The sequence below is a fragment of the Mycteria americana genome, chromosome 17 (assembly GCF_035582795.1).
Source record: "Mycteria americana isolate JAX WOST 10 ecotype Jacksonville Zoo and Gardens chromosome 17, USCA_MyAme_1.0, whole genome shotgun sequence".
Lineage (NCBI taxonomy): Eukaryota > Metazoa > Chordata > Aves > Ciconiiformes > Ciconiidae > Mycteria > Mycteria americana.
In genome coordinates, this window is record NC_134381.1 from 9,103,029 (window position 1) to 9,127,414 (window position 24,386).

Sequence of the window (24,386 nt, forward strand, 5' to 3'; positions counted from 1 at the left end):
CCAGCCAGAGCAAAAAAATCTGGGCACCAACCTGCCCAGCCACAGCTCAGTCAGGGCAGCCACAGGCAGAGCCCACTCCTTGAGGAAAACAGAATTTAGTAACCTATCTGCTCCTGCAGCTCGTTATGTCCTTAATTGGGTTCTGAAAGTGATGAACCTGCAACCAGTTTTCCCTGGCTCTGGGTATTTTTTCCAATTGTTCTGAGTCTGTCTGCCCGGCCGCAGGGTTGGACCGCAGAACAGGGTGACGGGGACGGCCAGTGCATCTGCAGAGTGACTGTTTGGTCAGAACTTTTTAAGCCATCTGAGTTAACAAGGGAGTAAAAACCTCTGCACCCTGGCCTCAAAACACTGCAGTTGTCTTTGGGGAAAGTGCACTGCAGAGCTGCAAGCTTCTTTTTTCTATTTGCTTTTGTGTTTGCTTGCAGCAGAGTGTGACAGTGAGGCAGACAGGCAGCGCGTGTGTAGTTTCGGTGGAGGGCACTGAGTGAATTAAGACACAAACACATCTAATAGCTTTAATGCTCCAAATTGGCTTCATGGGTATTACATAGTTCAGACAAAACTACTATTCACTGAATCACAGAATCAGAAAAAGATATTTGAATTAAACACAAAAAACTTCGCTAGCCACAGTGCTTTATACCTTGGATCACAAACCAAAAATTTCCCCTGAAGCACAATTTCTTACTCTCTGTACTTCACTCAGCCTTGGTGAGCTTCAAATTTAACACAGCTTGGCTGACTTCCGCTTCACCTGTGATAACCTGCCACTTCAGTGACCGGACTGCAAACATTACAGGGAAAAGTTTAAAATCAACTGTTACAGAAATCATCCTTATTAATTACAAGCTTTTAAATTTTTTGTTTGGAAGGGGCTTAATGATACAGCTTTCTATAAACTCAAAGATAGCATGAGGGTCTTGGTCAGCATTGACATAAAAGGCATCTTCATAAAAATCCTCCAGTTCCTTGACATTCCTGTAATAGGTTTCCACGCGCTTCTCAATATTTTCTTCCTTGTCTCTAGGATTCTGCCTGAGACGGGCTTGGATCTCCGGTGTGGGTGCTGGTCTGAATGTAGTGTGGTATCTGGAGATGAGATACAAATGCCACTGCTTCAGCTCAAGTTAGGGACACAGCGGCCATTTCCTAAGACACTCCATGTTTTTGTCTATCACAGTTCCTTGGACGTGCCTCTCTCCACTCTAGGTTGGGGTTTTAAAACAACGATTGGAAATTTCAGGGCAAGTAATCTGCAATTCCTGCTCTCAAGAATCCTGGATACTCAAAAGCCAAGAGTTTCTCTTGAGGTGACACAGAGAGAGTGCTGCTCGTGTTTACGTACTTCACAAAAGGTGTGGAGAAATCCCTATTACGTGCCCAATGCTCCAGCTTCAGAAGAATTTCCAGATCTGTTCCAGATCCAATCCCAAAGTAACACGTTTTACCTGTAATCCTCGATTCCTATCTTAAAAAAGGCATCTAAAAAAGCCTACCCTTAAACCTTAGCATCTCTTAAAAATCTTTGCTGTGGTTTACCGTTATGCCAATGCTGGACATTAGTCAGGAAAAATCTGCCAAACTTTGAGTGCTTTCTCTGCATTGAATCGGTGAGCCCAAACATAGCCCTGTGTCCAGGCGCCGCTGAAGGACCTGTAACTTAAAATGTGTTTAAGGCTCTCAGACATTGGCAACTTTCCTGACAAGATTCAAAAGTGCAGCAACAGGGCTGGGATCACCAATATTAAATTTTGAAAGTATTTCCTACTAGCAGGCATGTGGCTGAGTGCTTCCAGCAAACGGCAGAAGGGTAGCAGAAGCACAGCCCTCGCTCGATACAGTCTCCAAATCACCACAAGCTCGAGCTTGGAAGACAGGTATGCTTCCTCTTGATAAGCCACTGCAAGTGGGGTTAATACTGTTATTGCTAAAGATCACTGGAAGAAGTTAAGATGACACAAATAGTCTACCTCGGTCTCTATTTCTGGGCGGATACCAGGTAGAACATAATTGTTAACATCTTTTTATAGTAGCTGAAGATAAAAAGAGGTTAATTCACTCTGAGGTAGGTTTTGGTTATTTCTAATTTCCAAAATGCCAGAGTTTGGCTTCCCTGAATTCACAGTTGTAGGTTCACTCAACTAGGCAGCAGGCTTCAGCAAGACACAGGTTTCTCATCACCAGAGTCCTGTAGCAATGCCGCAGCCCAGCCCAGTCTGCCCAGACAGCTGACACCAGAAAGAATTCTGACAATGTTTCAAAGCCAAAGGCTCCCAACAACCACTAAAAGCTTTCGCAAACATGTATTTAAATTTCCTGCCACAGTAATTCTACCTCTGAGTAAATGTCTCCTGTGCCCTAACACAAAACCAGTTTATCCCTCTTCCTGTTCAGCCAAATTTGCTGAAACTGTTGGGATAGATGCAAAACAGAGGAGAGAAGCAGAGTCTCTGTGTCTGCACAGAACTGCATTACAGCTCCAGCTGGTACAGTGATTGGACACAGAGTTCATTCCACATTAGAATTATTTAGAGCACAGCTGAAGGCCACCCTCTTCACTGCACTGTAGCCAGCAGTGCAGGTTTAACATAATGCCGAGGATTAGATACAGCATCTAAACCAATTCAATTCACAATGAATTTGGAAGGAATAAAACCCAGAGTTTGGAAGAAGGAAGCGTGTTAACTGGAGCAGATACTGAACAGGCTAATCCTAATGATAAGAAATGCAAAGAGGTGTGAATGATTTGCTTCGTACTGTTCATTTCTTCTGAACAACTGCATCACTTACTGCCAAAACAAAGAGAACGGTTACAGCAAATCACTGTTGCTGTCACAAGTTAATGTTGCACCTCGAGTGAGATGTCTGAATAATCACGTATCACTTTGGGACAAATCCAGTATTTATGGCCTTAATCTTTGAGGGTTCAGTATTTGTCTTTGATGCAATAGGATCCGTTTAACCATTAGAAAAGTAAAATAGTGGTTTAAAATTTAAGTGTGGGGAATCATAAAAACAGAGCACAAGTGAAGTTGCAAATCCACACCAATTCCAGCAGATATTTAGGAAGATATTTCATTGTTACTTGTTCCCCCAAGAACAAGGGTGGAGAAGACAGGAAACCTGAAGGTCACTGGTGAAACGAGGTGATGTGACTGTCAGCGAGATGAACTGCCACATTTCAGAACCCGATCTTACAGTGACTCAGTGACTCAAATGAGCTTGCTCTACTGAGCAGGAAATATATTAATATCTCACAGCAGACAGAACCATCACAGGAGCTGGGGGAAGTTAAATGCAGCAAGTTTTCCATCTTCCCTGGCTGGTAAGCCTTCAGAATTCCCATGGGAATGTCTGAAAACCATCTGCATTTAGGCTAGGTTTCAGACATCTTCCCTCAGCATTATTTTACCAACCAATTTAGTTACCATTAAAATGTTAGACCTGAGCTACTTGCTACTGTAGATTTCAGGCTTGAAGATTCTAAAATGCCCTATTCTGAGAACAGGAGCTTGCTGCAGCAGGTAGGTGGGTTGGTACTCGAGTAGCTATGAAAGTTTAAAATTTTCTTTTAAGGAGTCCCTAAGCAAGAATACAATATTCCTGAGTTCCCTTAGATTTCTGTGAAGTCTGTCTGGTGCTTTCATCTCACTGGCAGTCTTGAAAAACATTAAACATCAGACATGAGTGCTAACCTTTCCCCAGTGACGGGATCAATCCTCCGTTGAGACAGTCGTTCCAGGATGGATTCATAGGGGAGATTAAAGAAAAATACCCTATGGAGAACATAACAATTAAATGCATTAACAACCTGAGAACATCACTTGCGACCTTCAGAGTATGAGTTAATCCTTACCCAAACGAATGGCACGCACAAACGTGGAAGGGACAGTACCACTCAAAACTGCAGCATCAGAAAACGTTAGCATATGCACAGGACCTCTCTTCTCTGGTTCTTCTCCTCACATCTTGTTTAGTCTCGAAGCTCATCCAGGCAGAAGCTCTTTGCTGCACAGTATGTGTGGTGCTGTGTGCGCTGACAGGGCTTAACGGACAATACAGTGTGGATACCAGTGGCTGAATTACAGCTGGAGCCGATCTCAGAGCCTGTCATAGCTTGCTCACAATCCCGCAGTTACCTCTGAACTTCCTCTGGATCCAGCTTCTCAACCCAACTAGCACATACAATCACAATTACATTCTGCAAAAGGTAAATAAAAAATTGCTACTGTTCCTGTCAAGGACAGAAAAAGAGCTTGTCTGCCAGTATTACGCGTTCTTCCGTAATAGCAGCACTGCACAACTCAGTGCCCCATGAAAGAGATTTTCCTCTTGCTGTTTTAGTCCACTTCTACTTCTTTTGCCCTTGCCTCCCCACACAGGCCCACAGCGTGAGTCCTCCTGTCTCCCACTCCTGTCCTGCATCCTTTAAAGCAGAATGAGTAATAAGACTTAATAGGTGCCACATTACGATGCTGACAATTCCCCGTCCCTTCCGTCAGCATTGAGCTGCAGAGAACAGCGCCAGGGCACGGAAGGCAGCTCAGCATGGCATAACCCACTCGACAATCAGCCTTGCCGTTGAGACTGCTAAAGAGGAAATACTAATGCTTGATTTTAAGATCAAAATCTGCAATTCCCACTGAGTCTGAACAAGACATAGTTGCTCAGCATCTTAAAAAGTCAGACCCTCAGTGTCAGTGGTGCGGGTTCCATGCTAGGAACAGCTTTTCACCAGAGGATGGAGCAGGACTTGCCAACTCATTTCATCCAGCTTACACAAAAGCCCTTAATCCCGGATGCAGAACCAGAAAACAATATACACCACTACTGATCCCAGTCGCATTACACTGTTGTATATAAACTGTTGTGCCCATCTCACATCAACTCCTCCTCGGCATTTTGGTTCATTGTAATGGTTCTGTTAATTTTACATTCTAGTTCAAAAGCTTTTCAGCAGAAAATTCTCGGCAAACTGCTAAGAATGAGCAGACGTGAGTCCCCTGTCCCCCAGCTATTGGAAGAGGCCACTGCAATAGGAGACTAAAGCAGATCTGGACAAAGATCACATTCAATGATTAATTCAGAAGAAAATAAAAAATAAGGCTTCCTTTGAAAACTTACAAAAATAAACTTTTACCAACCAAGCATGGCCTGAAGGCTGTAAATACATCTTTCTTTGTAATACACCTCCTCCTGCTGCTGCCTTCAAGGCCAGGCTTCCTATTTTCGGTTTTGTCTGCCTCTCACAAAAGATACTGTATGCTTTAGACATTCACCAAAGGAACATTTTACACTGACTGGGTGGGATCAGACCAGATGAAAGGCTGAGCTTTACCTTGGCATGCACATAGCAGATTACTAGAATCCTTTGTAGGATTTAAAGTTATGAAAATCATCTCTCTTTTCAAATGTTTACAGATAATGACTTCTATTCACACTGTGGTAACAAAATAACAGCCAGGAATAAAACATTCAAGATCTCGGAGATTCCAAAGACAGGGAAAGAACAACAGTTTCAACACTCTTTTATCCCTTACACTCTTAACATTTTGTTTTTCTTTGTTTCTGTTGCCCAACAATGGCACAAAAACGTGATTGTCAGAACAGGTAACATCTGATGATATGTCTCAAGATGAATATTCTAGTAGAGAGGAACAACATTTATACAGTCATGATAATTGATACGGCTTCCTATTATATTCTGAAATAAACAAAACCACTAAAGGATTATAACCTGGCATATCAAGAAAGCTTGTCGTAATTCATAGTTACTAACTCAAAAAGTATTACGGTATTTGAAACACAAGAGCCTAAAAAACTCCACTTAAAAAGCTGCCAACAAAATGAACTCTGAAAGCCTTGTCTGAGATTCCCTTCTTTCTTATACAAGATGCTTCTTATTATCCAGTCTGGTGTCACCATTAAAGAAGAGTGTAGGGGGAAGAAGTGGGAGAGTACAGACATTCCTGCTAATATGGATTTTTTTTCCCCACAAAAAATTGTATAACATGTCTAACGGCACACACAATATACTATACAACAGCACAAACTCCTAATCCAATGGTCCTTCCAGTGGAAGGTGGGATGCCTTACCCTGCCATACCGTACATCTCCTATAGATAAAACATCACTCCCCAGGGCTGTCAGTTTAACATCATTCAGAAGCAGGAAAAAAAGATGAAGAGGAAAACCACTGACAGAACTACCATCTAGACTTAAAATAATTCCAATTAGAAAGCTTTATTATCATTTTGAAGGAGACACATACCACACACAGTCTATTATGCAGCCCCAGAGGCTTACTCACATGAGTAAAGCCTATTTATATGTATGCACTCTCTGTGAAGTGTTAGCCTTGGGTATATGATGCATCTCCTTCAGCTCCTCAAGGTATTTCTGAGGAACATTTAGCCCGTGTCCCACTCTCAGGATACTATGACTCTCTCACATAACAAACTTGACTCTCCAACTGTCCAGGTAACATCTTTGCTGGATTTCTCTTAGATTTCTCACAAGATAGAGGGCTGCATCCACGACCTTGATCCAGCATTTAGAGCAGTAACTGGAACAACTCCCTACAAGTACCGGATTCATCTCCAAGCAGAGCTTGGCCCCCTTCACATACCGAGTGCAATTTTTTTCACATAAATGCATCCTCTGTAAAGCTCGCTTTAGGAATCAGCCAGGCTTTGTATGTTGTAATGTGTCACAACTTCTATCAAGGGGAAATATGAAACAGATGTCATCAGAATTGGTAGACAGGGAGGCGAGGAAACACAGCCTCATATCAAAGTATACTACATTATACTGCTAGATTAGCATCTAGCGCAGCTTCTCTTTCAGAGTTGGCAAGCTGTTAGTTCAGCTCCACAACAGGTGAAAAATGCCAATCAGCAGCCACGCGAGGTGCGCACCGGGGAGGGCTGGGCAGAGGTGCACCAAGAATCCTCACTCCTGCCTCAGGGGCTCAGCATCTACCTAGCAGCAACCAAAAATCATTGGCATCCAGTTACAACCTGGTGCTCTGTGGGGTGTAACTCGGCAGAGCCTCTCAGCCCAGGTCTCTGAGGACAAATGTCCCCCCAACTACCACTGAGTGGCAACATTGCTGCTAGATGCGGGACTGAAGCCAAGTGATTCGTAAGCAAAGCTCTGTCCTCCCTCCTTTGTTCTCTCTCCCAGGAGAGGGATGTGAGAGAAGGTCCAGACCTGTCAGCTAGCTTTCACAGATAATAAAACTGTGAACACAAATGTTAAAAAGAAAAAAAAAAATCTTGTGTCAGAATCCTGCCTCTTCCTCACTGTACTTGACATCACTTATCTAATCTATTACAACTTTCAGATACATTAGAGAGATTAAATTCCAACAAATTAATAATGTTGATGACACCTTCACTGTGTACCTAGTCAAATGAGAACTAGTCGCCTTTGGATGATGATGAAATATATAAGGCCTCTAACAGCTGGAATATAACATTGTTTTCCTACCAGCCATCTGGCATTCCAAAAGGGTATTCCAATCGGTTCTGGCTTCTGACTATGCAGACAGCATCGTCTGAGATCTTAGAGGTCACCAGGGCATCCTGATGGCTTTCCTTTGCAAACAGAGAGGGGAGAAGGTAAAAGTATGGTGGTAGACGTTTTATTTCACGCCTGATCGTGGGACAGCATTTTTGGAAAAATGCGTCACAACCATACAATAAGTGAAGAAAGGTTTTTTGACGTACACAACAGCATTCATCTAATCCTGAACTGCATTTGTTCCAGATGGCAACCAACCTAGTTAATCCAAGTTATTAACAATTGACAGGACTCAGAGTTGTCCTCAGGAGAATTTTTTTGGTGGTGGTTTTCCTGTTTTGTGGATATAATGTCATTGTCTCAAAGCACCTATAATGGAAAAATTATGAGTGTTGCCATAAGAAAAGCAAATGCTGTGTGCCTGAATTCTGGTATCACTGAGCTAGGGATTAAAGGACGCTCCTCCTGTGTACCAACAGTCACCTTCCAGGATGGTTCCACTGCTTTGCCAGCTGCCTTCACATCTCAAGAGAACTAAAGCTCTGCCTGTAAGCCTTGTACTTCCACCGGGTTTTGTCCTGTAATTTAAATATAGCTGTTTTATGAGGCTGACCTAGATGGATCCAGATGTTGGCTGTTCTAGACCTGAGCTATTTACTTAGGTCAGATTCTCATCCTTGGCACTTCCCATTATCTGGAGTTGCTCTGGATTGACATCGGTGGAGGGGAGCCCATAGCCCTTTTTGTAAAATTATTGTCTGTAAATTTGACCTATACCATTAAATCTCATTGAATTCATACCTTGTTTTCATTTAGGGATGAAAAGACAATGCAACGTGATATCTGAGACAGAATCCTGACTCCCTAGCTGGCTTTTCAAAACAGAGACTACTGACTTGCTTGTGGCTATACCAGGGCCAGATCAAGCCTTGCAATAAAGTTAGGATGCTTGAATTAAAAAAAAAAATACAACACTGGGCCACTTTTAATGTAGCATTTAAACTTCTGAGTTGAAACTGCAACTTTAAAAATAGTAAGCTATTAATCTTTCCCTTATTTTCTTGACTCCTATATATCTTCTCCCTCGTAGGCAGGTACCAGCTGCCATATTCCCATTCTTCACGCTCTGCACTCTGCAAAAAAAAGAGGCCCCTGCTGGCCAATTCTTGTTTAAAATTGTGCATAATTGATAGTGGCAAATCTACCCCAGCTGTGTCTAAAATCTCTCCAGGGGCAAGAAAAACACTCTCTGTGACTGTCATTAACTACTAAATTAGCAAGTGCTCCTGGCAGTTTACAACGTACCACATCAGTCTGCTTTAAAAAAAAAAGAATGTGAAGATCAGATGCCTGTGTGATCTCAAAGTTACAGCAAACTTTGCTGGCAGAACTTTGACAGAACCCCAGCTAAATCAGAACAAAAGAGAATGGGAAAGAGAGAGCAAAAGAGAGAGAGAGAAAGAAAGAGAGGGGAGAGAGAAGGAGGAGAGGAAGGAGAGAAAGGAGAGGAAAGGACACAAAGTTACTCTCTTTTCCAGGCAGGCAAATAGAAAATATCAAATTCAAGGCCAGAAAATGGAGCGTTTCATAAGGCACAGTACATCTTACTCGATAAGGAGATATCAATACAGTGTTACCTGATGCTATGGCACAATTCCCCAGGGAAAATAACTCTCCTGGAGGACTTAGCTCTGGCAATGCAATGGCTACAGTTTTTGTAATTGAGATATAAAGGTGAAAAAGAGATGAGGCTGTTGAAGTGTATGGATGCAGTAGCTCTCTAAAAGGCTACCACAGGTAAAATCCTTATGTGATCGTTGGCAAAAATGCAAGCTCCTCCCTTTGGGTCATAAAACAGCCAAAGCAGGCGGAGAAGGCAATAACACAGTTCTCGCAAAAGGGTGGAAAAGCCTTGGGGGGCATTATGGACTGAACTGGCAGACAGACAAGTACCATCTCTAGCAACTGTCCTGAATTCGGCTAAACTGTAAGACCCATTGTTAAAACTGACCACATTTTTTGGTTTTAAAAGTTTCCAAAAATGCATAAAACTGTAAAAATTTCTGGATCATACAGGGACCACAAGCCAGACAGGAGTGGGATGGCAAGCTTGGCCAAGATACAAGAAAAATCTGCATTGCGAAAAGGTCTTTTTCTTGGGTAGCACCACTGAATTATCACAATAATATGGCAAATCATATTTGGCAAATCATCGGTGGTTCAAGCTGACAGGTACAAGGAAGTTCAGATTTGAATCCAAGTGACTAATCCCGGCTAAAACCCAGGGCATCTTGTCTTTATTGACTTTTTAGCCAGAGATACCTGACTTGGATGAATCAGTTCCCCTAAAGAATGCTCCCTTTCCTGTAACATAAAGACACCTTGAACCTGTAACCTTGGCTAAGCCTCTTCTCAAGAACTAGGGGCCCAGCCACAGGATCCTGAGCACATTATATTTCCATAATTACATTCTGCATCCCCAAATCCCCTCTTAAAAATTAAACTGGTTACATAGATCCCATCTACCTTTTCCCCAGTCTTGTTCAGGTTTCTCTCAATGCAGCTATAAACCAGGTATTTTGCCCATGGGTAACCAGACTACAAAGCATCTTCTGAGGCTGCACTACTGACTGGACATGGATCTTAGTGCACTTCCTACCCTAAATACTGCTTCTGCGTGTCTCTGCAATGGATGAAATGATCCTTATCTCTTATTTATGGAAGGAGCTGTTGGGAGGTTTTATTCACTGATGTCTTTCAAATTCTGGGATATCTTCTGATGAAAGATGCTTGATTCTATTTTGGGAAGTAATTTCACCCTCTAGGTTTTGACCATAAGGGAAAATACATTGCATAAACACTGAAACACAGGTTAATCGGCACAAGTGTTTTGCTCATTGAGCTCCTATAATGATTCATGTGATGACAAGCTATTTCCAGACACTGGATCTTTCTTTTCAAATGGATGCATTTCTGTCGAATAACTACAAAAGGCAGCTAAGTGGGGCACTATTCCCAGGACATGGCTTCTGGCCAGGGGAGCGAGATGAACAACATCCTCCGTAGCTGCAGATGTTCCTTCCCTTCACCAGCAGTGCAGAGTAATGACTCTGTTAGATGTTTTCCACCCACCGGTTAGATGTGGTCAGCCTCCAACAGCCCAGACAGCTGAGGTGGCAGGGTCCCTCCTGCATCCCAGCCTGGTATCTCAGCAGCATCCCAGTGGGTGCCACGCCAGCTTACGCAGGGGGAACAGGCGCAGCCCTGCCGGGTAGCACTGGCTGTCTGTTTTACAGAACAATGGGCTGGATCTCGAGCTGGGATAAAGCAAAGTAGCTCCACTGGCGTCACGCAGATTTACACCAGCGAAGAACCCCAGGCCTTTTGGCAACGAGAGCCATTCTACGCAACAGTGGTCTGAAGAACTACCGGCTGTGTAAATGTTACATAAACACAGCGAAAGGCACACATATACAGAGCAAATGTTTTCATACTAGGGGCTTCAATGCATTTTTAAAGCTTCTTTTGAGAAGGCAATATTAACTCTTTCCATATGTAATAAGTGGCTTGGATCCATTAGTACCTCCATTCAAAACCGCTTTACATTTCTCCCCTCATTTTTATTCTTTGCCTCCTTCTTACTCTCAGCTGTTATTCTAGCATCTTTGCATTCCCCCTGGAGTTCATTCCAGCGGTGCTTTATGAATCACACAATAAGATGGCAGCCAGCACTGCTTTAGAGTAATGTGGCTGGCACGATTTCCACTATCCGCAAGGTTCATCAAACTCAGTCTCAGATAATCAAAAGCCTCTGCAGCCCCCAAGGCCCGAGGTCAGGAACCCGAACCTGCTTCCCCAAATGCGGTCATGTTTCCTTAGATGCTTGCAACCCTCCCCTGCAATAATTAGATTCTGTAAAGCAAATCTTGAGTGGAGCAAGAACTCCAGGGTTAAGCACTAGCAAACTCATATCAGAACTGATGCCTTTGCTACCTTTCTGCAGCTTTTCTCTAGTACCTCCTGCTCCTAACTAGGAAACCTATACTTTTCTTCCTTATTAAATAAATGGAATCAGATTTATAGTAAATGATGTTTAATCTTAAGTGTTCCTATAAAATGCTACATTAAGCTCTCTCCACCCCCATCATTTAAACACTAACTTTTGTTGTTGGTAGGATATTTGGTATATAAGATAAAATAAATAAAAGAACTGACACCAAAAAAGTGTATGATTTGGGGGCAAGGGGAGGGAATAAAAGAATGGATTATAATGTGTCATTTTATATATGTGTCAAAGGAAACCAATTTCATAATAGGGAATAAAAATTCCCTGTTTAAATACTGTCAAATAAATCCTCAAATGTAATAGGGTTCACTTCTGGGGAAAAGAAAACTAAATCTGATTAAATATTAATGTGGCATAGTATTAATTAAGAGAGAAAAAAGTCCATCAAGAGAACCCCAATATGTTTACTGTGTCCCCAGGAAGCTGGAAAATTTCACAATCAAGTGTGTAAATGTTCTAAAAAAGGGTCCTGAATATTTTATGAATATTTGTCATAAAACAGAAATAATAACCACTGTGCAGAGCTATTAGAATTAATATTTATGCTGCCCGCCATGAAATATTCATGGGGACAGAGAAAGGGGGGCCCGTAAGACAAGAATTAATTTACATTGGGCTTGGTTTACCCGCTGGCTTGATGTTTAAAGACGGGTTGACAAGCCTCCATATGAATCCGTCAGTCACTTGCAGCAGTAGGTGGGGTGAAGGCAGGGGGAGGCGGGGGGAAACGGGTCCAAGCTGCTGACAGCTCACAGATTGAGTTTCTGACAGCCCTTAAAAAACCTAAACGGCCTCCCACCTTTTTTTCCTTCTTCCATTGCCCAAGGCGCTCTGTACTGCCACCGTTCATCCGATCTCCCCTTCCATCTGCTGAAATTAAGGAATTAATGAGCGCTATACACTTTACAGCGGGCCCCAGGAATGTTTACTGGTGATTAAATTATAATGCAGCCAAGCTGTATAATTCATGAACCAATTAAAGGAAGTGTTAGTTGATTTGATGGGATGAGGACGTACAAAAAGCATTTAACTAATAGGGAACCGTGGGCTGCCGGTCGCTTTGGCTTTCTCAGATTACGCGGCTAATTGCTCTGCTTTATAGGGCTGTCACAGATAGCCATACATATTTCATTGTTCTCAAATACTTCAATTGTTTGCTTTCGTGTTGCTGCTGTAATATGTAGAAGCCCAGCCAAACTTCAGTGTAGTTAAAGCACTACTCTGCAAAGGCAGGTTGCTTCAGGAGGAGGGAGGATTGAGGGGCAGAAGGAGAAGGCTGGCTGACAAAGGAGTAACTTAAAGCCTCAGAGTTAAGTGTCACTCAGCAATTACATGATTAAAAGGTGCAACATATGATAGTCTTTTGTTTTACAACTTTTTGGACACTAATATTCTATGCTGGCTTCACCGCAGAGAAAATATTGGTACACTAAACTGCATTTTTTTTTAATACTGAGGAGCAAAAGAAGAAGGTGGAGAGGGAAGTATATTTAAAAAAATCCAGCAGGGAGGAGCTAGATGGCTGTGGTTATCAAGAATAATACATCGTGTTTTAACTTACATGGTTCGATATTCTAAAATACATGAGAGATGAAGGAGGTTGATTTCCCATCTGGGAGAATGCTCAATGTCTAATTCAGAGAGCTGCTGAGTCGTGCTAGCTAGTCATACCAACAACTTCAGTTTATTACACCAGGAATGGAGGAATTTACCATTTCTGCTGTTTTACAAAGCACTCCCCCTCAGCTGACAGGCCACAGGATTTGATGAAAGGGATTCTCTTGATTTGAAGAGGCCTATCAGTCAAGTTACTCCTGTCCTCAGTCAAAAACAGGCACATTCTTCTAGCAATGAAATTCCCAACCCATACACAGAAGTGTATGTATTGCTGAAGAAATTAGGTACTATCAGATAAACATCACAAACACATGCACTAACTTGTGGTTAGACCCTGAATCTATTGAATAAACAAGACGCTGGGTAAATATGCTATTTCTGTAGCTCAGTGATGAAGACTGTGAACTTCTGTGGGTCCCTAATGAGGTATATTGTCACCCACCTGAGGAACACTGTGGTAAATCTTGACCTCCTGTCTAATTTAGAGCTTTACATTTCCAAGTGTTGTACAAACACCAGCTAAATGACTTTCAAGATATCCTATTACGTAAAGCTTATAATCTGGTTCACCCCTTTCCTCGCACCCGTTCCCTCCAGGATTTGGCTTTGGAGAGCAGTCCCTGCGGAGTGCCCTCACTGACGCCCCGGGACGTGCCTCTCCTCCTCACCTGCTCCACCTTACAGCGCAGAGCATGAAATCCCCTCTCCAAATCTGCCCACTCCAGAGAAACAAGAGGGTGTGCTGGTCTGCCAGAAGCAAAACCACACCAGTTTTAAGAAAGGTGGTGGTAGGTAGGGACAGCCAACAGCTGGTGCTCCGGATAACTCTTCAAAACGTGCCAGCTTCACTTTGATACTCCGGTTATGAACCGTCTCACAGCCAAGGGCCACAACACTAACCTAAATCCATCTCTGCCCTCCTGTTGGAATGGTTCTGTTTCGTATAAAGAATTACATCAAACCAGAAAAGCAGAGTATCTTTGCAGTTCAATGCAGGTGTTCACCAGAGAGGCAAGAGACTTGCATCCAGTGAATATTTACTTTTTTCTAAAAAGCAGAGCAAGCCTAAGAAGCCCCAGAAAGAAGGAGCTGAACGTTCTATTTCCCAGGACAGCACTCAAATCAGCAGGCTAGGGGTTGTCCAGGTGGAGAAACAGGTGGGAAAAAAAATCTTAAGATACTAAAGAAAAAAGATTTCTCATATAGCTTGACCCTGATGTTAAAAAGGTAGTATGCCAAAAAAAGAATGATCTTAAATAATTTCCTTTATTCAGAACTGCTATACATTGTTAGTTTGTCCCTAGCTTCTGGGTTAAGTAATGCAAAACTTTGGCTTAAGACCTTAGTTTAATAGGCAGCCTCTGAAATAAGGGATAATGACACCAGTTACACAGCAGGAAAACTTGCCATTAACCCACTGCGTGGTGAAGTAAAATGGAAATTGGATTGCCTGTTCTAGAAAATAGAAAGGTTAAATTGTCTGGGAGATAAAGTTGATCCTAAACTCACCTAAGCGGGCAGTGCCTAGGATCTGAAATCTGACTAGCCAGATAATCATCTGGACAGTTATACACAGAGTTGAAAGCCAACATGTGATCTTGGTAGGCTTTGAATTATACCATTGTTGGATTAAACACATCTGCAATTTGGTAAAATTGCAGATGAATTGCAGATGATAAAATTGCAGGGTGAGTGTGCGCGTGTGTGCAAACTAAATGACCTCACGCACTGGTCCCAGAAACAGGGAGCTGCATCAATGTGGGCCTTACATGGGGAAAAAGCAGAGGTGAGATGCAGGCCCAGGAATCACTTTCTGCCAATGACTGCTAACAGGAAACGTCAGAGCTTGGCAATGTCAAGAAATCAGAGGCACTGCAGCAAATATTTTCTTTGTTGCTTTTGAAGTGCCCTGGATACAATCAATCATACTGAAAAAAACTCCTATATTTTGGTTCAATGTGGAAAGGGCTATTTGCATTTCAATATGTTCAACTTATCCTGCCAATAAAAACATGGAATCATGAAGAAGAGATCAGGCCACTGGAGTGAAAAACAAGAGATGACACCCTGCAGACCTTTCAGATAAAACAGCTCCTTGCTTGTAACATTTCTGTTGACGTCCCAATATTTCTGAATGATTGGGTTTTCAAATGAGATCAGTCAGCATGCAAATGAGGAAACAGGATCAAGACATCTCCCATACCTGATTGGATAGAGAAATTATCAAAAGACTCTTTTTTCATATCAAATTTCCATCACAAAAGGTCAAACTTTCAACTCCCATTACTTTTGCTAACTGCATTTCACTGTGCCTGCCAGCTCATTGCTGCTACAGTTTTCAGAGGAAAAAAGAGAAGTAACAAATGATTACATCTTCTCCCACATCTGTCATACAGGATGGACAAACACTTTCTAATCTTATTCTATTTTTCTCTACAGCCCTCAAAATCCTTGCAGCCAAAACACCACTTCTAACCTGATTAGCTATTCCTAAGTTGTTTTTATTTTCCTTACTGGTTCTCTTCTTATTTTCTAGCCTACAGACTGACAAGAGCACCAGCTGTGTTGCCAGAATATTTTGTTCTACAATTTGGCCATTTAAAATACTTTTTGATGTGTGCTTTTCTGAAATATATTTCCTTGTGTTGTCTGGCTGGACTGATGCCTAAATACTCAAGGAATGGATGTTCCAGAAAGACAAAGAGAGAGCATCATTTCCCCTGCAATCCTCACATAGTTATATTTTCCCTTGCAGCCCATCCCTGACAACAAACACTGCCTGGCCTTCTGTAGATTTTGATCCATTCCTCTAGTGAACATCTGATCATGGCCTGAGACTCCAAGGCTTTGCCCTGCCTGCTCAAAACACTCAGCTCATGCAAAGTCAGAGGACTTACACCCTCCCGTACAAACAGAGGAGTAGCTCAGCACCCCTAGGTCTCATCCACTGCTTTTCTAGGTTTAAGGCTGAATTTTGGAGCAGCAGAGATAGCAAGTGGGGCAAGCACAAGAAGATGAAGACATGAGTAAAAAGTGCAGGACTCAATGTATTTGTTGCTACTGGTCCCATAAAAATTCTCTCTCAACATTATTATCATTGCAACATATATAACCCATCAGATTAGTACCTAGAGATTTCTACTCTTCTGATTTTCTCTGTTCTTCTTATTACTCAACAACTAAATGTTTCACAAAGCCATTTCCTACAGAAATATTTATGTTCCCAAATGTTTATTGGCCCCTCTATCATGATCAAGCTTTTACGAGCACTCTATACAGAACTCTGAATTAAATACATAATTCCTGATCTATCAGATCTTGGCTTGATGCTGTGTTTGTCTATTTTATACAGCAAGGCACTGTAGTGAACTACAGAACACCTTACAGAAAAACTAATTTATACAGTAAAGATATTTCTATCCAACAGTGACTGTGTGGGTTAGTGATTACAGAAAGCTAATGAGGACCAGGAGGATGTAGGGTTTAAATTCCAGCAAAGGCACTTATTCATTGCGCTAGCTTGCCTGAACAACCTTTTTAGGTAATTTCTACACAACTACGGACATTAAGCTCTGTACCATCACATGCTGGAAGGAGATGGAAGATGCTCCTTGTAAATGTTCCAGAAACACTTCTCCCTCGCTCGCTCCACACCACACAGAGTAAGTTGCCCTCCATCAGTGGTAACTGATTGGACTCTCTGTTCTTGCTGGCAGCTGCGAGTCATAACCTGTAAACAGCTCCAAACAGCTCTGACTGTTAGCTGGCTCCAGGAGCTATTCTCCCAGATTACTTCCTTCATCTTTGATTTTTCATTTTTCTTCTCTTCTCCTTTTGACCAAAAGTGCCTGTGGTGATTTGTCAATGTCTGTATGTATCTAGTGAACTAAAATTTTGGCCTCTTTACCACAGCAGATCAAGGCAATGTTCTCAGCTCCTTCGTACCCAACAAATGCCAGTCACAGAACGCAGGGAGACTTTGTGCATATAAGTTCTCCGACAACAAAATAATGGCAATTGTATTTTATCTATAGGTCTCTACTCTTGACAAATCTATTACTATTGAAACACTAACCATCAGGCCACCTAAATGGATAAAAAGTCATTCTCTGAAAGGTTAAAATTTGTAGTGTTCTCTTTTTTCCTGGGACAAGTCTGGTCAAAGGTTGTTCCAGAATGAACTGGGTATCTTAGTCACTAGGTAAGGTCTGGAGTTCACATGATTTCATACTGGGCTCTTCAATGTAGCTGAAAAAATCTAAAAAGATCTGCCGACTCGAAGCTATATTTGACATTCAGATACATTCAGAACTGAGGTGTAGGTTTCTAACGAGTAACTGCGTAGCAAGTTACTCAGCCTTGGATTGATTGCACAGGCAACTTTTAAAGAGAGTGATTTTTTTCATCTAAAAGATACTATAGTTCAAACAAGACTCTGTCTGAAGCTGTTGTGAATTACAATGAGATTGGAATTAGCCAGACAGAACCTGACATCTAATCAAAAAGAAAAAGATGGATTTTTATTCTTAGAACTGTTTTAAATAAAAAAGATTCCTGTTCCTTAAAAGGTCTAACAACTTTGCATAACTGTTCGTCCCTAGAAATAAATCGAAGGTAAGGGCACTCACCTTCGCTTGCAGCATGTACATACCAGGAAAAGGTGAAAAGCTGAATGTTTCTAGTTATTTTCTCCCTAATACAACATAGAATCCTGCCTAACAGCATAATGACAAAAAACCTTTTACAAAATCAAATCCTGTTCTTCCAAGGGCAAAACTCCCAGATTACATAACCATTAAGGATTTGCAAAAGATGCTGTGCATACAGCCACACAAATTCACTGGTGCAGCCCTACTTTGTGCACCATGTAAGAATTAGGCGTATTCAGAAATATCAGCCCTCCGCAGCACGGGCAGGAAGTAACCCAGAACAGGTTTTGGGTAGGCTTCCAGTAAAGAGCTTACACTGCCATTACCATAAATCACCCCAGAATATCAGCAGTGATATAGCATCTTTCATTAAAAAAATACTGCAGCTTCTTTCAGAAGGACTGCCACTTGCCATTTCTTTTAGGTAATCAGATAGCTGTTAATTAATAAACCTGTCAGGTGAATCGTCCTGCTCCGGTCATCATTATCCATTCTGTAACAGAATCCTGCTATCATCACTGCTATCCACCCCATAGCTTCCAGCTCAATTAACTTAATGCTATGCAAATGAGAGGCTCTCCTCATCATTAGCTTATAGCCCACAAATGTTAATAACATAATTGGGCCTTCAACAGGGTAATTAGACACGATTTCTTCCATTAGTCTTACAAGGCTAATTATTGTTGATAGGAGAGAGGGGATGAGTCCCAGTGCTGCATGCAAAGAGGGGCATCTGGTTAAAGCAAATATAGACAAAACATCAACAAGGTAAAACAACAGTTGAGATCTACAGCAGGGTCAGGTAGGGGTGGGGGGAAGGAAGACAGCATGATGAGAAACTTAGGAACCACTGGAGAAATTCTCTACAAGGCAGGAACTAAAAACAAATATTCAGCCTGAACATGGACCTCTGCTACACTTAGCAGTAAAACAACATGATGCTTAATAAATCAGAGGAAGCTACTCTCAAGTTTTTGCAGACAGGACAATTTGGAAGCTGTACTGATCGAACCTCCTAGGTTTGTAATGCAAGTATATAGCCCTAGAAGAGACCTTAAGAATTTAATCTGGTCCTAGATCTCCCTTGTCATCTTGTCCAGGCTTCTCTCCTGCCATCATTGGTTTTGCTGCGTTTTATTGGATGATTTTTCTGAGTACAGCTACTTGCTGTAAGAATTACAGAATTGGAATACAAGGAATTCTTTAATATTCTTGAAGCACAATGCATTTCAGCAATTTATTAATGGAAAGTTAATAAAAACCTGGATTCAGTATAATGGACTGGCAGTAACATTTTAAACAAAAAAAATGGCAGCAAGTTTTCAAGCTGAGATTATATTTTGAAAAGTAAGGGCTTGCTCCAGTTAATTCTATGCAGTCTCATCCATGCAGGTTAGAAATGTGCAACTGGAGACAGAATTCTGTGAGGAAACCGTACTTCTAAAAGGAGAAAGTAAACTTTACAAAAATATGGCAAGTTCCCCATACCTACCACTTAGCTTTGACAGTTCAGTGTTTTACTGCAAATACTGCTAAGAAAAATATATGTCAATCTGAAGAGCCCACAGGACTCAAGGGGTTGAGAAACCACGTGATTTCTTTATTTTGTTTCTGTTTTCTTTAACTTTGGGGCACATTCAAGGCCAATACAAATCCTTTGATTTCACTGCAAGTATGTGAGGAGGAACTCTTCCTATATACTTGGCCTGAAAATCAGCTTAAATTAGGTTCACAAAAGTAGCAGCATTTACTAGAAGGTTAAATGAAACAGCTATTTTTTAACCTGCTGTACCTTGATCTTTGGTCAGTTCACTCAGTGCATATGGATCGTTCACTCAGTGCATATCAGTGGGATATTAATCAGCATTCAAAGCAGAACAATATTAGACTACAATTTTTTAAAAAATAGTTTTTATCATGCACAAAGCACGATAGTGGTCTTACTGAGCTCAGAAATACAGCACATGTTAGAAAAGGATAACATTTAAAAGCCTCTGTGGGACGGATAAAAGCCTTACTCAAAATGTATTTCAAGCCTTAGAAAGGACAGAGTTCTGTAATACAGAATTTTGTAAACATAATGTATTTAGGGACAGAAAATATGATCCTTACACAGCACAAAAACACTGGGTCACCGCTTACACCTGAGCCAACAGAAGCCAATTTAAGTGATGGTGATTAATACATTTATGTGACTGCAGGTGATCCAGACCAATAGAATTAGATCCAGTGCATCTGTCAGACATAAGGGATCATTCCTACATCTTTCCTGCAGAATAAGCTATGATAGTATTCAGCTCTGCTCTCTCAAATTGCCCTGCACTTGCTAAATTTACTTACTAGAAAATTCTGAGCAAATATCTTGTTCCAAGACAAACAGCAGTAAATCCACTGATGTTTTAATGAAGATTACACTTTCTAATCCTCATGGTAATGACAAACTAGTCTCCATTCAATATGCAATATTACTTGACAGTTTTAATCACCCAAGCCGTATTATATTTGCTACAGACTGATGCACTTGTCTTCCCAGATCTTCAGCTTGGAGAATCTAAGCAAAAGCAGCGTAATGCCTGTTCTGCCTGTGGTTTTCAATATGGGCCAATTTTGCCAGCAACACTAACTCTGAGCAACGGCTTACTCTGGGATTAGTCTCAGATCCAAAGAGGCTACTAAATCGGAGCACAGCTGGCAGAATCTTGTCCTAAGTTTTTACTCCAGAGTTCCTGAATTCTAGTAATCATGGAGTTCAAAGGTAATGTACATTTGTAATGTAGTTCTTCTAAAAGTACTGCCCCTGTGCTCTCAGTATCAGACAGCAACTGCAGTAAGAGACTTCCATAAACTCAGTTTTAACCTGTACAGATGTAAGGGTGACCTTTCTACATTTACTCAGAATAATATTTAGCCAACTTTTGCTACCACACTGCTGAGGTAAATGGTAAGAGATCAACACAATGTGAGATACATGACAATACTGGACAGCCCTCCTTGTTTTATTGTGCTTTCTCAGACACTAAGTGTCTCCTTCTGCAGTTCTCACACATGCAAAACTCCCACCCGTTTTATCTATATGTGTTCTCTTACCCAATGCAAATTAAAATGCTGCCATACCATTATATTTAAAGTTTTCCTCCCTCAGTTATTTTTCAGAAGTTTTTCTGCTTCCAGTCAGATCTTAAAACCAGTATCTTTCTTACAAAAAGCTCCTAAATCCTACAAAATCAGACTTGCACGTATATGGTTCTTATTTGTGTGTGAACTACTGAGGAAATTAAGGTCAAATTTTGAAAATTACTGCTTTAGTCCATGAAGAAATATTCAGAACTGACAAAGCACATCATATTTTACCCTGCTGAGATCAATCAGTGTTACCTTCCATGAAATGCACTGATGGTGCCTGACTGCGTGCAGCTACATCTTTTCCTACATAGTCATCTTGGCAAAATGGTTAGTTAAAAGTGACTCTATACCAAACAGCCTCAGAGAAGAGCTGCAGGATGGCCCCTCAGCTTCAATGCTACAGCACTCAAACAGCACCTTGAATACTGCTGGATCCCAACCCAGAGTCAGTCATGGCGAGCAAGATGAATGGAGAGCAAACTGGGAGACCCGAGGGAACCCAGGTGTGTGAGTTCAGTGAGCTCTCAGGGATGCCCTTTGGTGACCAAAATGTGTGAATAAAAACCTAAGCAAAGAGAGTGCAGAGGTGAAAAGCACAGGTTAAGTGACTTGACTACTGTTTAAGTGATAACACTTTGATTTCCATGACTGTTTCATTTCATGCCTTAAACAAAAGTTGTGTCTTGGGTGAATGCCCTGAACGACCTTTGTTGATTTGCAGAGATTAGTACCATGAAGTTGTCATTGTGAATTAGGATTTTAAAAGCCTGGTTCTTCTTTCAGGCAGTTCTCAGGTCTCCTCTCAGAACAACATATTTTCCCCTAACAAGATGGAAACGTGCAAGTTCCCCATACTGACCCCAGGACACCCTTCATCTCAGCTTCCTGAGTAATACGGGAAAGGTTTAAATGCAAACATGTCAGAACTTGTCTAGTTGGTTCAGTAAAAATCTTCAGTTTCTTCCAGGAACTAGAGACAATCTCAAATAATAATACCCCATAGTAAACAGGGTTTTGTCTGTGCGGACACAAGCCAGTCCTTTGCCCTGAAGTGACTGAGAGCACGTAAGGGCACAGGACTCTTATGTAGCCGACCAAATCAGGCCTTCTTGGAACTCGACTCTTTCTGAAATGTTGCCTGTTTTAGCTAGCTCCTTCCAAACTGCAGAGTCAAGTATTCAAACAGAAAGCTTCCTGTAATGTTGAATTCGACATCGTTCAAAGTTCTTTGACTCTTCAAGATTCAAATACAACCCAAAGTCACCTACTCAAAGTCACCTTGTTCAAATTGCTGCAGCTACAGGGGTATCTAATTTTGGCAGCCAAAGGAGGAGCTAGGAGCTCTGCCTTGAAAGCATGGATACTTCATGGCACTTTGTGAAGAAGCACTGAAAGCATTAACATGCTTTCACCAGTCCAGTGCTTTCACCGTTTGACTTTATCTGTTCCCATGTGGAGTAAGCAGAGACATTGCTGGTTTGGTTTTCCTTGCCTAAAACTTTCTACCATTGCCAAAGACATGAGAACTAGCCCAGACTCTACTGCTTTTTTAGAGTTTTCTCTCTCTCTCTCTCTCTCCAGCTAGGTATTAAGTTCAGAAAGGCAACCTTGATCCCCGTGGTATCTCCTGAGAAAAATGGTTTCAACATAAGGGCAATCAGGATAGAAAGTCTTCAGGTTTCCTAATGTCTCCTCATTTGTGAGAGATAGCTACCGCAGAAAAATATCCCTCCTTTCAGCAGCAAAAAGAATGAAAGGCTTGTGCATGTGGTTTTGGGTCCTTAAAAAATAAAAATAAAAATTGACTTCGAAGTAGAAGCTTTTCTTCTTTCTCTTCCTGGAGACTTAGGAAGCTTGCTGAGATCAGAGATCTCCTTAATTGCCATTTCCAGGATTTCACCAAACAAACTCCAGCCATCAAAAGGAGCTTGTATGAGGTAACTTCTAAAAATAATACCAGCCTCCCACAACTGAAGCCAAATATACCTCCTATTCTTGCTGGAGCAGAATAAGCTTGTGACAACAAATGCAGCATCCTACAGAAAGCCCATAGAAGGATTTTAAAACTGCATTTGATGCTTTGCTATTGTTGGCTCAAGATGCATATTAATGCCTTTCCCCAGGACAGAAAGGCTCTTATGGTACCAATATAGGTCAGGCAGAATGTGCAGCACAAGTGATGTAATCTTTTTATTGTAATCATCCAATTTTCTATCTATTGGATTATTTAATAGTAACAGCTTCTATTCAGATTAGTGTTACGTTATGAGGGAAGAGAGAGCACAATCTACTAAGGAAGACAGGAAGAATGGAGAATAAGGATTCCCCACCAATGGCCAAACCTCAGAAATCTGTGTTAAGGAGCTGCTTCCATCACTTTTGTGTAGGGCAGAAGACAGTGTGTGTGCGGCTTTTTGCACTACATGTGGAGAATTAGTTGTCACTATTAAGTAGCCCATGGATGTGACTGCTTAATCGAGCCTCCATGCCAGAGCAATGTATACCTTTTTATGCACAGCTGTTACACACAAGGTAATGGGAGCTTCCCTGATATATTTTGCCCATTATGGAGTACTCAGCAACAGAGTGCTCTTGCAATAGACGCACATCAGGAAAGAAAGGTAAATGACTTTAATTAAAATCTTGTCAATGAACAGGGTAAGTCTCAAAACACTTGCATCAAGAGGTACCACAATGACTGAATTATTGTAGCTTGCAAAAGGCTACAAGGGGTAGCAACCGTGGATTGTACTGATCCCACTCACTCAGTGAAGCAGACGAGTCATTCACCAGTCCAGGTGAGAGGAAGAATTTTGCCCAGTAAGCACAATCTGTAATGGATTTTGGTTAGGAAAAAACCTTGTAATTTTTATCACTTGGCCAGGGTGTTCTGCTCTCTCAGAGCATGGCAATGCATGTACTTGATGTATAGTCAGCATAGCTAAGAGGGTGAGTACCTCCACTGGAGTGGGGAAGACACATAAGAATTCATCACCCAAAACACACTTTCCAAAATATGTTTCTATTTCATAAGCATACTATACACCTCAAGAAGATCCTGCCCCTTTAGCTCCCACTGTCTTGCCCCCTAGTTTTTACCAAACCAGTCAGTCTGTTTGACATTGAACATGTGATGGAGGAAGAAGAGACTAGCTGAGATGGGAGCACTGATATGCAAATATACTAATAAAAAGGAAACCAATTAGCATTAGTGAAGGCAACAGTCAGTACACCAGCAACCATATAATGGCTCTGGTGAGAGCGAGCTGCTTTCTAATCAGAAGAGAAAAAAAAAGAGAATGATTGAAACAGAGAATTGGTTTGCCCATTTATTATTTTTACTACTTCCTTTATAAATTAAGCCAAATCCTACATAGGTCACTTGGACTTTTCCTACCATTTCT

At 41.5% G+C, this 24,386-nt stretch overlaps 1 protein-coding gene across 2 annotated transcripts in view; it reads right to left on the reverse strand.

The window, feature by feature from the left end:
* Positions 1 to 510: 510 nt before the first annotated feature.
* AK8 (adenylate kinase 8) overlaps positions 511 to 24,386 on the reverse strand; it is a 73,124-nt gene continuing 49,248 nt past the window's right edge. For both annotated transcript variants that reach the window (XM_075519743.1, XM_075519744.1), the window contains exons 12-13: positions 3,699 to 3,779; positions 511 to 1,092 (exon numbers count right to left, since the gene is read on the reverse strand). In XM_075519743.1, the coding sequence (XP_075375858.1) occupies positions 846 to 1,092; positions 3,699 to 3,779 (328 nt within the window). In that variant the 3' untranslated portion in view covers positions 511 to 845. The remainder of the gene's footprint in view (positions 1,093 to 3,698; positions 3,780 to 24,386) is intronic.